Consider the following 14,762-nt stretch of genomic DNA (forward strand, 5'->3'; position numbering starts at 1 on the left):
TGAATTTGGTTAAATTTAACCATTTTATTCTCTCTCTTTTTTTTTTTTTTGAGACAGAGTCTCGCTTTGTCACCAGGCTGGAATGCAGTGGTACAATCTCGGCTTACTACAACCTCCACTTTCCAGGTTCAAGCAATTCTGCTGCCTCAACCTCCCAAGTAGCTGGGACTACAGGCATGTGCCACCATGCCCAGCTAATTTTTGTATTTTTAGGAGAGACAGGGTTTGACCATGTTGGCCAGAATGGTCTGGATCTCTTGACCTTGTGATCTGCCTGCCTCAGCCTCCCAAAGTGCTGGGATTACAGGGGTGAGCCACCATGCCTGGCCCAAAATCACTTTCTTAATTTCATCTTCAGATTATTTATTACCAGTGTGTATAAAAATATCATTATTTGTGTCTGTCAATCTGATATTCTACAACTATGCTAAGATTGCTTATTAGTTACAATTGCTCTTTGTTTTAGGTGTAAATTCCTTTAGTTTTGTAAATACAAGATCATATTATCTGCAAAGAAAAATGGTTTACCTCTTCCTTTCCAATCTAAATGTCTTGTATTTCTTTTCCTTACATAATTGCCATGGCTAGAACCTCCAGTAAAATGTTTCGTAAAAGTCACAAGAATGGACATGCTTGTCTTCATGATCTTAGGAGCAAAGCTTTCATTTCTTTACCATTAAGTATGATGTTAACTATGATTTTTTTATAGATCTCTTTGTCATATTGACCTTGCCTTTATTTTTTTAAAGATATTTTTATGGATATAAAATTCTAAGTTGGCTTTTGAAATTTCAGCATTTAAAGAAGTTGTTCTGTTGTCTGCTCTCTTTCATCGTTTTGGTAAAAAGTCTTACGGTTTCTTCTTCGAAGGTGAAGCATCTTTTTTCTCTGTGTACTTTAAGCATATCTTTGTCTTTTATTTTTTAAAATAGTTTCTCTATGATATACCCAGATGTGGCTTTCTTTGTATTTATCCTTTTTGTGGTTTCTAGAGCTATTTAAATCTGTGGCTTAATGTCTTTTGTTAGTTTAGAAAAAGAATTTTAACTAAAATCACTGCTATTTCTTCTAACTTGTTCTCTCTTCTGTTTCTTGATTTCAAATGAATGTATGTTAGATCTTTTCACAATGTGTCCTATGTCTCTGTTGCTCTTTTCTGTATTTTTGAACTTTTTTTCTCTGTATGCTTCAATCCAGGTATTTTCTATTGACCAGTCTTCCAGTTTACAATTCTCTCTTCTGACGTTGCTAGAACATATTAATCATAGTTACTTTAACTATGATTAACTGAAAAAGTTATTTTTGGTCTACAAAAATGTAGCCAGAAAAAAAGTGAAAATAAATTTTAAAATAGTTATTTTTGGCTATTCTAGTCCCTTACATTTCCCTATAAATTTTAGGACTTGTTTGTCAATTTCTGCAAAAAAAGTAAAAATTAAAAAACAATAATAAAGGAGCCAGCTAGGATTTTTATGGGGATTACTTTGAATCTGTAGATCAATTTGAGGTGTCATCTTGATAAGATTAAGTTTTCCAATCTATGAACATGGTATGCCCTTCATTGATTTAGGTCTGATTTATTTAGGCATATCTGATAATGCCATTTTCAAATTCACCTATGTAACTCTTTCTATTGTTTATTTTATCTTCATTTTTGATACTGTTTTCTGATTTGCCTTCTAATTTGAAATGAATTTTGGACATTATGTATAAAAAGGTATAGAGGCTTTGGATGAAGCTAACTTTTTCCAGATAGGTTTAAATTTTCTTCTAGCAGACATACAGCATATAAGCAGATCACACTGATTCAGTCAAGGACTAAATATTTATAATTTTTTCTTATTCCCAAGGAATGGCCTTTTCTAAATAGTTGAGTTCTCACCAGGGTCCATCTTTTTGGCCAGGCCGTGAACGCTAATTCTTCCCTCTGCTTGTAAAACTGCAAAAATTCCTTCTTAGTTTCCCCACGTATCAGCAGGTGCATTTTGCTAGGTTTCTTGGCATGCTACATATTTTCAACAACTTGCACGTGATTTGAGGAGAAACTGCATGCAGAATTTCAATGCATTTCTCTTAAGTACTATAGAACTTGGTGCTCTCCTGTGCAGTTTTTTCCTCCCTGATTAGTAGTTATCCTCAAAGGAAGGATTAGTCTGACAATAGCTACTTCAGCATCGCCAGAAGTGGAGGTCCTTCATCCACATTTTCTTTTACAAAACTAAGACTCACTTACATTTCAAATGTTATGAAACAGTTTGAACACACAAAAGGGCATAAAGTATAATATTATCATCACCCATGGTAGCTTCACCACGCTTTACCAAACTGTTGAGACCCTTAGCATCCCTCCTTCTCACACCCCATCCTTTTCCACACTATTCAAAATTTGATGTTATTATCCCCATGATTTAGAAAATACTTTTATGACAGGTATGCTCACCTAGACAATATGTACAATCATTTTGGGTGGTTTTCAGTGTGATGCAGATGGTGTTATTATGCTTATGCTGTTCTCCAACTTCCTTTCTTCATTCCAAAATTTGATTGTGAGAGTCATTCACTTTGCTGTGTGTGGCTGTAAAGGATTCATGTTTACACTAAGTGACGATGTTGCAATTTATTTTTTCACTCTCCTGATGATGGAAATTTAGATAGTTTCTAATTTTTCGCTATTAAAATCAATGTTGCTATAGACATTTCTGTATATGTTTCTTGTACATGCAGGAAGAATTTCTTTACTAGTTTGCGGAAGAGTGAGGTTACCAGGTTTAGGTAGGGCATGTGTTCGCTTTTATTATGTCATGCCAAATTTCTTTGCAGACCAGTTGTAATAATTCACATTTCTTGTGGCTATAAATGAGAGTTCCTGTATATCATATCTTCAGCAACATATAATGTCATCAGACTTTTAGTTCCTGCCAATCTGACAAAAATTAAAATGGTATGTCATTGTGGTTTTTATTTGTATTTCTTGTTTCTTTCTTTCTTTTTTCTGAGATGGAATTTAGCTCTGTTTCCCAGGTGGAGTGCAGTAACCTGATCTTGGCTCACTGCAATCTCTACCTCCCAGGTTCAAGCAATTCTCCTGCCTCAGTCTCCTGAGTAGCTGGGATTACAGGCACCTGCCACCACCTCAGCTAATTTCTGTATTTTTAGTAGAGATGAGGTTTTGCCATGTTGGCCAGGTTGGTCTTGAACTCCTGACCTCAGGTGAGTCACCCACCTCAGCCTCCCAAAGGGCTGGGAGTACAGATGTGAGCCACTGCATTGACTGTGAAGTTAAGCGCCTCATATTCTCCATAGCACTCACTTCAATCAAATTTCCTGCCCCAAGCTTCTCCATTTCCCCAGAATCTCCTGAAATTTGGTCAACTTTTAGTGTGAATTACAGCAACTCCAGGAAACATTTCTCAGCACTGGGACTGCTGGATAAACGCTTCTACAGGAGTTTACATGCAATGACGCATTTAATGCTCATGACAAACCTGCAGCGAAGATTGATGACCTCCATTTTATAGATGAGAAGACAGAGAATCAGAGGGATTGGGGAATTGCCCGAAGACACACAGCTGGGACGCGGCATGCTCCAAGTCAGGTGCTCTTCACTCCTCGGTAGGAGACCGCAGAGGCTCGGGGCTGCAGTGGTGTGTTAGACCGTTCTTGCATTGCTATAAAGAGATACCTGAGACTGGGTCATTGTAAAGAAAAGAGGTTTCATTGGTTCATGGTTCTGCAGGCTGTACACGCATGTTGTCAGCATTTGCTCGACTTCTGGTGAGGAGGCCTTCAGGGAGCTTTTGCAAAAGGCAAAAGGTGAAACAGGAGCAGACACATCCCGTAGGGAGAGCTGGAGCAAAACAGAGAAGGGGGAGGTACCACACATTTCTAAACAATGAGATCTGAGGCGAACTCACTCATCACCAAGGGGATGGCGCTAAGCCATTCATGAGAAATCCGCCCCGTGATCCAATCACCTCCCACCAGGCCCCACCTCCCACATCGGGGATGACATTTCAACATGAGATTTGGGTGGAACAAATATCCAAACCATATCAAGGGGCGCCTGTAGCAGGAAGCCTCCTAGGACACCTCTGTCCTTGCAGGGAACACACACCGTGGCCCAATCTGTATCTGTGGATAAAGTGCTGTTGCCCTCGGGAGTCAGCCTGCGTTCAAAGACCTAAAAGGGGATGGATTCGGGGCAGAGAGGGCAGTGGAATTAGGAAAGACCCCACTTGGTGCTGTGGGAGCCTGCGGAGGGAGTGATGGGGAAAGTCTGTGTTTTAAAGCTGATGTTTCCCGAAGTAAGCAGTTTGTTTTAAACAATGGTAAATATCCCTGGATCTCCTAGTGAAAAAACATGAGCCCCCTTCATCACTTGCCCTGCTGATGGAGGAGGCAAGAATCTCAATTTGGTGCTATTGCATCTTAAACATTATTAGTATTATTATTTTGAGACAGAGTGTCTTGCTCTGTTGCCCAGGCTGGAGTACAGTGGTGCAATCTCTGCTCACTGCAACCTCCACCTCCTGGATTCAAGAAATTCTCCTCTCTCAGCCTCCCGAGTAGCTGGGATTACAGGCACACACCATCACACACAGCTAATTTTTGTATTTTTAGTAAGACAGGGTTTCACCATCTTGGCCAGGCTGGTCTCAAACTCCTGACCTCAAATGACCCTCCCACCTTGGCCTCCCAAAGTGCTGGGATTACAGGCATGAACCAATGTGCCTGGCCTCCCTTTCTTAAGTTTAAACAAAGACAAACCACATGTCCAGCTTCTAGGACTCTCAGGCAGGTAGTAGCATCTCACTAAATTTCAATTGCTGCTTTTGATTCTCTTGTATTTAGTTGTTACGTTTTATTGTATTTAGTTTTATGAAAAGTTGATTGTTCTGTTTAAGTAACATTTATATAACATCTAGTAAATGCCGCGCACTGTTCTAAATGCTTTATAAATGTTGACTAATTTAATTCTCCCAGGGACCTATGAGGCAGGTACTGTGATTATTGTTATTCCCATTTACAGATGAGGATGTTGAGGTCCAGAGAGGTTAAGCAAACTGCCCGAGGCCACAAAGCCTGTAAGTGGCAGAGAGGAGATTTGAACTGAGACCCGCCAGCTCCGCAGCCTGTGTCTTAACCAGCATGGCATACACTGTCTGTCTATTTCGTGCCAGTTATCTGTTGATGGTTGTGATATAATACTTTTTGAGACATGGTTATTGCAGTAACAAATAGAAGGCAAGTTAAGCTCAATAGCAAGTGGATAATTAATTGCACCAACGACAACCTCAAAGCCAACAGACCAGTGGCAGGAGCTCTGGAACACTCCAGCGTGGCTGCAGCGATACAGCACGTGGACTGTAAAAGCTGAGTTGAGAGGGTGGGAGGGGAAAGGTGTTGAAGGGGAGGAGTCTGCTCTGGCAGAGGCAGAGACGCATGACAGAGCCTGGGCTGCCGGGGAGACAATGAGTCATTCAGGGCAGTCAGCCAGTAATGGCAGGAAACCTGTGGACCGGTACAGCTCTTCACAGTCCACAAAGCATTACCACATCTGCTTTCTCACAGCCTCTCCTTCACCGCCAGGTGCAGTGAGCACTACGGTCCCCATTTCAGAGATGGCAGCTGAGTTCGGAGAGTAAAAGAGCCAGAGAAGAGCTACTGTCGGCTTCAAGATCTTCTGGTTTCAAATTCTGAGCCCTTTTCTCTATTCCACTTTGTCATGGATCTTTGGTGGCAAGCGACAGACATAGACTTCAACATTATTGAGCAACATAGGTGGTTTTTGGCTCATGGAAATGAGAAGTCCACAGGGTGGACATCAGATATGGCTGAATCCAGGACCTCATATAATGTCATGGGGACTCTTGATCTGTATTTCTCAGTATGGATGTCATTTTTCAAGGAGGCTCTCTCTAAGAGGGAACAAAGATGGCTACAAGCTCTCCACAGACACCAAAAAGATTGCCAGTTTTCTAGAAAAAAAAAACAAACTCGGTGCCCAAGTTGACATCCATCCCTGATGCAATCACTGTGGTCAGACAGATGGGTTGCTTTGATTGGCCAAGAGTGGGTCAGGAGCCCACTTTGTGGGGCATGGGGTGGAGTCAGCCTGATGGAAACCACTAAACGCAGCTCAGATCAAGGAGCTCTTTGGGAAGAGACGCCGGGCAGGCAGCAGCAGCAGGCACCCCGTCCATATCCCTAGTGCTCTGTGATATAGGCAGAGGTAAGAAATTAGGAGGAATGAGGAGTTTTTGGTCTGTTTGCCTTTTTAAAGACAGGGCCTCACTCTTTCATTCAGGCTGGAGTGCAGTGGTACAATCATGGCTCACTGCAGCCTGGACCTCCTACACTCAAGCAATCCTCCTTCTTCAGCCTCCTGAGTAGCTGAGACCACAGGGGTGCACCACCTGGCTAACGTGTTTTTACTTCTATTTTTATTTTTGGTAGAGACAAGGTCTTGCTATGTTGGTCAAGGTGGGGATGAGGAATCTTGAACCTGGGCAAAGGAATTCACACTTTCTGCTGTGCTGTGTGTGGTCAAGATAAAGCCATCAGGGAGTGACGGGGACAGAGCTGTGTCAGGGGTCATGCTGTGGCTGGGGTGATGGATGTGGACAGAATAGCGGGGGGACAGACACAGGCTCCCCCTCCTGCGATCAGAGGCCACATCTTCAAAGCATGGTAATGGGGCCTCTGCAGGGGTTGGATTCACACAAGCTCCATATTCCTAAAAGCAGATTGAAACTGCATCTGCCCCAGCGTTATTTTATTTGAGTAGCGATGCCATTGCTTAGGATGATGCTGCAGTTACATTTTTAAGTGAACTTATTTATAGAAAATATATTAAAATATATATTAGAATAAACAACAGTGCACACACTGTACCAATAGGGCTAAAATTTTGGAAGTGAGATATTTGGGCATCTCTTGGCTAGATCACTCTGAGACCGCTCCATTTCTGATGCTCTACATTCTTATCAATTACAGCTGCTAGTCGAGTGTTTATGCGATGGGGGCCATGCCCAGGGTTTTATGCAAATCACCTCCTTGAATTCTCACAAGAAGCCTGGCAGCAGGCCTTGCTGTTTCCACGTTACAAGGCTCAGAGCAGGCGGGGGACTGACCTGGAGCCACACAGCTGGTCATCTGAACCTCCCTGGCTCCCAGCCCATGCCCTGCATCACTGGTTCTTTGGTGACTTTGTGAAGGAGGTCCGAGGGATCTGTGGATGGGGCCAGTATCTTTGGGAAGATCCTGGCACAGAGGCGGCGGGTCTTCCCTTTGTGGAAATGGCGCCTAGAGAAAGCCAGCCTATCACTTGCTTCCTGCAGGGGGCATCTCTCTTCGGTTTAGCTTTTAGCGCCATTCTTTTTTTTTTTTTTTTGAGATGGAGTTTTGCTCTTGTTACCCAGGCTGGAGTGCAATGGCACGATCTCAGCTCACTGCAACCTCTGCCTCCTGGGTTCAAGCAATTCTCCTGCCTCAGCCGCCCAAGTAGCTGGGACTAAAGGCGTGCGCCACCATGCCCAGCTAACTTTTGTATTTTTAATAGAGACGGGGTTTTGCCATGTTGACCAGGATGGTCTCGATCTCTTGACCTCATTATCCACCCACCTCAGCCTCCCAAAGTGCTGGGATTATAGGCATGCACCACCATGCCCAGCTAACTTTAGTATTTTTAGTAGAGACGTGGTTTCACCATGTTGACCAGGATGGTCTCAATCTCTTGACCTCGTGATCCACCCACGTCGGCCGCCCAAAGTGCTGGGATTAGAGGCGTGAGCCACCACGCCTGGCAGAGCTTTTAGCTCCATTCTTGTCTGCAGGGGCTGGTCTAGGAAGGGCTTCTGATTCTGGGCAGGTGGACCACTGCCCTCTGGCTGGCACTTCCCCAAACAGACATAGAGCTGGTGGGTGAAATAGACAAGTCCCAGGAGGAGCCTGGCATCACCAGCCTGGTGGGTCATTCCTCCGCCCAAGACAGCAAATGCTACTCTTCCCGGATAAGCTCACTCTGTTCCCCAAAGAGGTTCCTTCTTCATCCTGGCCCGAATTAGGAGGTCGGGTTGCCTCTGTTTGGTCGGGCCTGGATTTCCTAGCATGCTCCCCTATGGGCCAATCTGGGCTTTGTGATGGATTAAGAAGGCTCATTACTGAGCTAACATTATCTTAAGTATTCAGCAGGGATCTCCTTTGTGGGCTAACTTTGGATTTATTATTCAGTAAGAAGCCGATTTATTGATGGCCGAGCACAGTGGCTCATGCCTATAATCCCAGCACTTTGAGAGGCTGAGGCGGGCAGATCACCTGTGGTCAGGAGTTCGAGACCAGCCTGGCCCACATGGTGAAACCCCATCTCTACTAAAAATATAAAAATTAGCTGGGCGTGGTGGTGGGGACCCGTAACCACAGCTACTTGGGAAGCTAAAGCAGGAGAATTGCTAGAACCCAGGAGGTAGATGTCGTAGTGATCCAACATTGCACCACTGCACTCCAGCCTGGGCAACAGAGTGAGACATTGTCAAATTAAAAAAAAAAAAAAAAGCCAATTTATTGGGCTATTAACTTGGATGTTTATGGGAAGGAAGGTGAAAATTGCTTCTCAGCAGATGCTACTTTACAAACTAGTTCTTTCTTTTTCCCTGTCTCCCTCCCCCCCTTCTTTTTTTCCCTCCTTCTTTCTTCTTTCTTTCTTTTTTTTGGAGACGGAGTTTTGCTCTTGTTGCAATGGAATGATCTCGGCTCACCGCAACCTCCGCCTCCCAGGTTCAAGCGATTCTCCTGCCTCACTCGGCCTCCTGAGTAGCTGGATTACAGGCATGCGCCACCACACCCAGTTAATTTTTGTATTTTTAGTAGAGACCGGATTTCACCATGTTGGTCAGGTTGGTCTCGAACTTCTGACCTTGTGATCTGCCCACCTCAGCCTCCCAAAGTGCTGGGATTACAAGCGTGAGCCACCGCGCCCGGCCTTCTTTCTTCTTTAGATAGATAAATACAGAAGTTTAATTTCATACACAATGCTATATCGATAGGCTCAGCAAAGGCAAAATAGTCAGCAATCTCCAGTCACCTGCGGGGCATGGTGGCACGCACCTGTCATCTGAACATTTTGAGAGGCGGAGGAGGAGGATTACATGAGCCTAGGAGTTTGAGACCAGTCCAGGCAACATAGCAAGACGTCATCTCTACAAAAATATTTTCAAAATGAGCCGGGCATGGTGGCATGTGCCTTTAGTCCCAGCTACTCAGGAGGCTGATGCAGGAGGATCACTTGAGCCCAGGATGTTGAGGCTGCAGTGAGCCGTGATTGTGCCTCTGCACTCCAGCCTGGGCAACAGATTATGACCCCATCTCTAAAAATATTAAAATAAAATCATAAAGTAAATTCACTTCGCATTTGTGATGTGATGGCGGGGCAGGAAGAAGGTAGAAGGGATTCTCTGGGTGAATCTGCCATTTCTAAGAGGTGGGAGTTCTTGGGGTCATCCACAGGGGCCCCCAGGATCTTGCTTTTTTCTTAAGACAGTTCCAAGAATCTGGGGCAAGTCTGCCTGGGAAGAGACAGGATGACGGGAGGCAGGGGGAGCTGTGAACCCTGCCTGGGCTCACCCTTGGCTATCGTCTCTTGCAGGTCCGTGGGAGTCAGCATGCTGCTTGGCTCGGCTGTCCCCTTGCTCATGCTGCTGCTCCAGGGAGGTAAGTGGCTGCCCCGTGGTCTGCAGGTGGGGAGGGCCCCCATCCTAGAGCTGAGTGGGGCTGTGCTGGCTTTGTGGGTGCAAAAACACAGCTAGAGTCCACAGATCCAGTATGGATGGTACCCGTGCCCTTGAGCCTGACACAACACCAGTAGCCAGCTCTCCACTAACCAGAGTCCATCCACCAAAGCGCTCCATGAACCAGAAGTGGTACATGTGAGTCTCAGGTGGCTCAGCCCAAGGGCTGTGTCTTCGGGTGCCGCTGTGGGGATGAGAGACTTCATCCTTTATTTCCCCTGCGCTCTGCCTTGGCTGGCTCCCAACTCTCTGAGTGAGGAAGTTCTGCCTTCCGTCTAACCTCGGTTTCTCCTTCTGTAATGACTCTCCTTGGAAATGTTGTTCAACAATTTCTGGCCTGGGTAGGGTGGCTCATACCTGTAATCCCAGAACTTTGGGAGGCCAAGGCGGGGAGTAGGTCACTTGAGCTTGAGACCTGCCTGGGCAACATGGCAAAATCCTGTCTTTACAAAAGAAGAAGAAGAAGAAAAGCCAGGCATGGTGGCACACACTTGTAGCTCCAGCTTCTTAGGGGCTGAGGCAGGAGGATTGCTTGAAGCCGGGAGGTGGAGGTTGCAGTGAGCCAGGGTGACAGCGCTGTACTCCATCTAGCCTGGGTCACAGAGCGAGACCCTGTCTAACAACAGCAAACAAACAAAAACAATCGCTGGATTCTTAGCAGGCACTGGTGGCCCCTGGGTTGGGGATGGGAGGAAGAGCCAAAAGGAGACAGAGGCCGGGCGCGGTGGCTCACGCCTGTAATCCCAGCACTTAGGGAGGCCGAGGCGGGTGGATCACGAGGTCAAGAGATCGAGACCATCCTGGTCAACGTGGTGAAACCCCGTCTCTACTAAAAATATAAAAAATTAGCTGGGCATGGTGGCACATGCCTGTAATCCCAGCTACTCAGGAGGCTGAGGCAGGAGAATTGCCTGAACCCAGGAGGCGGAGGTTGTGGTGAGCCGAGATCACGCCATTGCACTCCAGCCTGGGTAATAAGAGCGAAACTCTGTCTTAATAAAAAAATTAAAAAACGGAGACCAAATCCTGGTAGGCAGCCTTCCGGGGGACCAGATGTTGAGGTCAGAGGGGACCATGTTAGAAAGCAGAGCTGAGAAGGGCAGGAATCTGACTGAGGGGGGCGCTATCTAGGACTAAGAGATCCCGGGGGCCTTCCTAGAGGAGGGGGCCACAAGGAGGCAAGATCCAGCACAGGCTTGTGTGGAGGCCGGCCTAGGGGCAAGGGAGGAACTGAATGGCTGCTCTGCTGACTCATGGGCATTTTTCTCTGGTTTTTACCAGAAGACTCAGCACCTCAAATAGCTCGTTCAGGAAACAGATGTCAAACTTTGATTTTCCCTTTCTGAGTGGCGACCATCCCCGTTTGGGTTCTAAAACGCCTTTGGGTCACCCACAGTAGCTCCACATCTGGCAGGTGCAGCTAACAAGCCCGGGCTGCAGGCAGAGCTCGGAGCATCATCTCATTCCAGTCTCCCAACAGCCCCGCAAGGCCCCTGTTGTAATGATGCCCAGCTTTCAGTTGAGGAAACTGAGGCTCAGAGAGCCTAAGGGACAGGTGCCTGGCCACATCACTGGGCAGAGGCAGAGCTGGGATCTGTTCCCTGCTCTTGGGATCTTAGTCTATTTGTGCTGCTGTGACTGAATACGTGAGACTGGGTCATTTATAAATAATAGACATGTATTGCTCACAGTTGTGGGGGCTGGGAAGTCCAAGGTCAAGGCATCAGCTTTGGTTCCGGTGATAGCCCCATCTTTGCTTCTTCTTTTTTTTGAGACTGAGTCTTGCTTTCTCACCCAGGCTGGAGTGCAATGGTGCAATCTCAGCTCACTGCAACCTCTGCTTCATGGGTTCAAGAGGTTCTCATGCCTCAGCCTCCTGAGTAATTAAGATTACAGGCACACAACATGGCTAATTTTTGTATTTTTAGTAGCGATGGGGTTTCACCATGTTGGCCAGGCTGGTCTTGAACCCCGACCTCAAATGATCTGCCCACCTTGGCCTCCCAAAGTGCGGGGATTACAGGCCTGAGCCAACATACCCAGCCCCCATCTTTGCTTCTAAGATGCCAACTTGAATGTTGCACCCTCCAGAGCGGATGCAAGCTGGGTTCTCATATGGCAGAAGGGACAGAAGGGCAAAGTGGTCTAGTCTTAGAGCCTCAGTGTTCTCATCTCTAAAATGGACTAAAGGATGTTTCCAGCCACGGTATTCTTGACTCCGAATACAGGTTCTGTCCTAGAGTGAGAGCCAAGAAGAGAATGTACCACCATCACCACCACGTGGGTCTCCATTAGTGAAGGAAAATTAGGAAAATCCACTGAAAATGAACCCACTTAAAAAGAGGAACAGGCCAGGCATGATGGCTCATGCTCATAATCCCACCACTTTGGGAGGCCGAGGTGGGTGGATCGCTTGAGGTCAGGAGATTGAGACCAGCCTGGGCAACATGGTGAAACCCCATCTCTACAAAAACACAAGAATTATCCACATATGATGGCACACAACTACAGTCCCACTACTTGGGAAGCTGAAGTGGGAGGATTGCTTCAGCCCAGGAGGTAGAGGCTGCAGTGAGCTGAGATCGCACCACTGCACTCCGAGCTTGGATGACAGAAAGAGAGATCCTATCTCAAAAAAAAAAAAAAAAGAGATGGAAGGTACAGGTTTCTAGTAAATAGCAGCAAAAAATAGTGGAATTGGCATTCGAATATACAAAACAAAACTACAAATTATTCCATTGATCTTGTCCAACATTTAACAAAATTTAGATGATGATTGCATCCCTGTTTTAGAACACAGAGAAACAATGTTTGGGAGTGGGATGAAAAGGCACTAAGTCTTCCAGCAATATTGCCTCATAGGGCAATACATTGATGACTTCTTGGTGGCGGTAGAGGTGTCATTTTTGGCCGTAGGATAACGCAGACGTTTCTGCAAAAGTGTTGGAGGGCTTCTCAGTTCTCTCACAGTTTTCCTACTCCTTGGAGCACTTCCTGAATCTCCGAGGGTGCGTGTCCTATGGAACCAGCTTCTGCAGAGCCCAGGCATTTAGGATATTGCCATTCTGAGTGGGAGCTTGGCTGGGGGGACATAGACCTAGGGGCCGGGTGCAGGGCTCTGGGGTAGGGACCAGCTAGTTTTCTATTATTTGCCATCACAAGTGTGCCATCTTCATAGCCAGCCTTGAAAGGTTGGCGCTCAGACAAGGAATTCTCAGGTGGTGAAGCCCCAGGCTTACACCTTAGCAGCCCTTGGGTCCTCACATTCGTTCAGGCCCAGGGACCCTGCACCCACTCTTTCTCCAGCCCTTGAGGGGGTGGAGAGGAAGCCCTGCAGTCTCAAGCCACCCCCCCTCACTTAGGCCTCTCTCCCCCATAATCCTCCAGGCTGGGGCTGCCCCGCCCTCGTCTGCTACACAGATTACCTCCAGACGGTCATCTGCATCCTGGAGATGTGGAACCTCCACCCCAGCACACTGACCCTCACCTGGTAAGTGGCCGGGCCTCACCAGTCCCCGGGGATGCAACCCACGGTGCCTGCTCAGTGATTCCACCCCCAGGAGGCCGCTGTGCGCAGAGGACCACAGTGCCCGCCTTTCATATGACCACTCAGGGCTCGCAGGACTTGAAAAGTCAGGAGCCTGCAGGGTTGATCTATCCACCCGCTGCAAAGGCCACTCTCTTGCCCACACAGGCCAGGCCATGGTTTTGAGACCCCAGGATGGCCAGTCTCCTGCATAATTTTTCAAGCACTTAGTAGGTACCAGGCCCCCAGCTACATGTTTCCCATGAATGGTCACTCCCAACCCTGACAATGATTGCTCCCAGTTTACAGATGAGGACATTGAGGTTCAGAGAGGTTGAGCAACTCACCCAAGGTCACACAGCCAGTGAATGCTGGAGCTGGGATTCAAATTCAAACCCCCCAACTCCAAAGTCCATGGGTCCCTTTGAGTCCATATGCAGCTCAGGATAAAGAAGAGCTTCCATTATCCATCAGCTCATTCATTCATTCAAAATACATATATAGGCCATGTGCAGTGGCTCACGCTTCTAACCACTTTGGAAGGCTGAGGAAGGAGGATCATTTGAACCCAGGAGTTTGAGACCAGCCTGGGCCACATCACACAATTCTGTCTCTACAAAAAATAAATCAGTCAGGCATGGTGGCACCATCCTGCAGTCTCAGCTACTTGAGAGTCTAAGGCAGAAGGACCAAGCTCAGAAGGTCAAGACTGCAGTGAGCCATGATCGCCATTGCACTCCAGCCTGGACAACACAGCAAGATCCCATCTCAAAAACAAAACAAAGCCAGTGTTAAGTTCCTGCCAAACACTGTTGCAGGCACTGGGGATTCAGCAGAGCAAGGCTGACGAGGGGAGGGACCAGATACCCTAGAACGGACGTGCCACAGACAGAAGCACAAAACATCCAACAGGGTGCCTTCTCTTTTTCCTTTCTTTTTCTTTTTGAGACAGGGCCTTGCTCTGTTGCCCAGGCTGGAGTGTAGTGGTGTGATCAGAACTCACTATAGCCTCGGCCTCTTGGGCTCAAGCAGTCCTTCCCCCTCAGCCTCCCGAGTAGCTGGGACTACAGGCATGAATCACCACACCTGGATAATGTTAGCAGTTTTTGGAAAGACAGCGTTTTGCCATGTTGCCCAGGCTGGATTCCAACTCCTGGGCTCAAGTGATCTGCCCAACCCAGCCTCTCACAATGCTGGGATTATAGGTCCAAACACAGGCTACTTTTTTTTTAATTTTTTGAGACAAAGTCTCACTCTGTCACCCAGGCTGGAGTGCAGTGGTACCATCTCCGCTCATGGCAACCTCCACTTCCCGGGTTCAAGCGATTCTCCTGCCTCAGCCTCCCAAGTAGTTGGGACTACAGATGCACACCACCACACCCAGCTGATTTTTGTATTTTAAGTAGAGACAGGGTTTTGTTATGTTTGCCAGGCTGGTCTCGAAACCCTGG

General features: G+C 46.8%; 1 protein-coding gene across 3 annotated transcripts in view; it reads left to right on the top strand.

Moving 5' to 3' along the window:
• IL21R (interleukin 21 receptor) overlaps positions 1-14,762 on the top strand; it is a 44,905-nt gene that overhangs the window by 15,734 nt on the left and 14,409 nt on the right. For 2 of the 3 annotated variants that reach the window (XM_035267238.3, XM_054242721.2), the window contains exons 2-3: positions 9,644-9,708; positions 13,173-13,275. In XM_035267238.3, coding sequence (XP_035123129.1) covers positions 9,660-9,708; positions 13,173-13,275 — 152 coding nt within the window. In that variant the 5' untranslated portion in view covers positions 9,644-9,659. The remainder of the gene's footprint in view (positions 1-9,643; positions 9,709-13,172; positions 13,276-14,762) is intronic. The other variant, XM_054242722.2, reaches the window with a different exon arrangement.

Source organism: Callithrix jacchus, chromosome 12 (genome assembly GCF_049354715.1).
Source record: "Callithrix jacchus isolate 240 chromosome 12, calJac240_pri, whole genome shotgun sequence".
Taxonomy (NCBI): domain Eukaryota; kingdom Metazoa; phylum Chordata; class Mammalia; order Primates; family Cebidae; genus Callithrix; species Callithrix jacchus.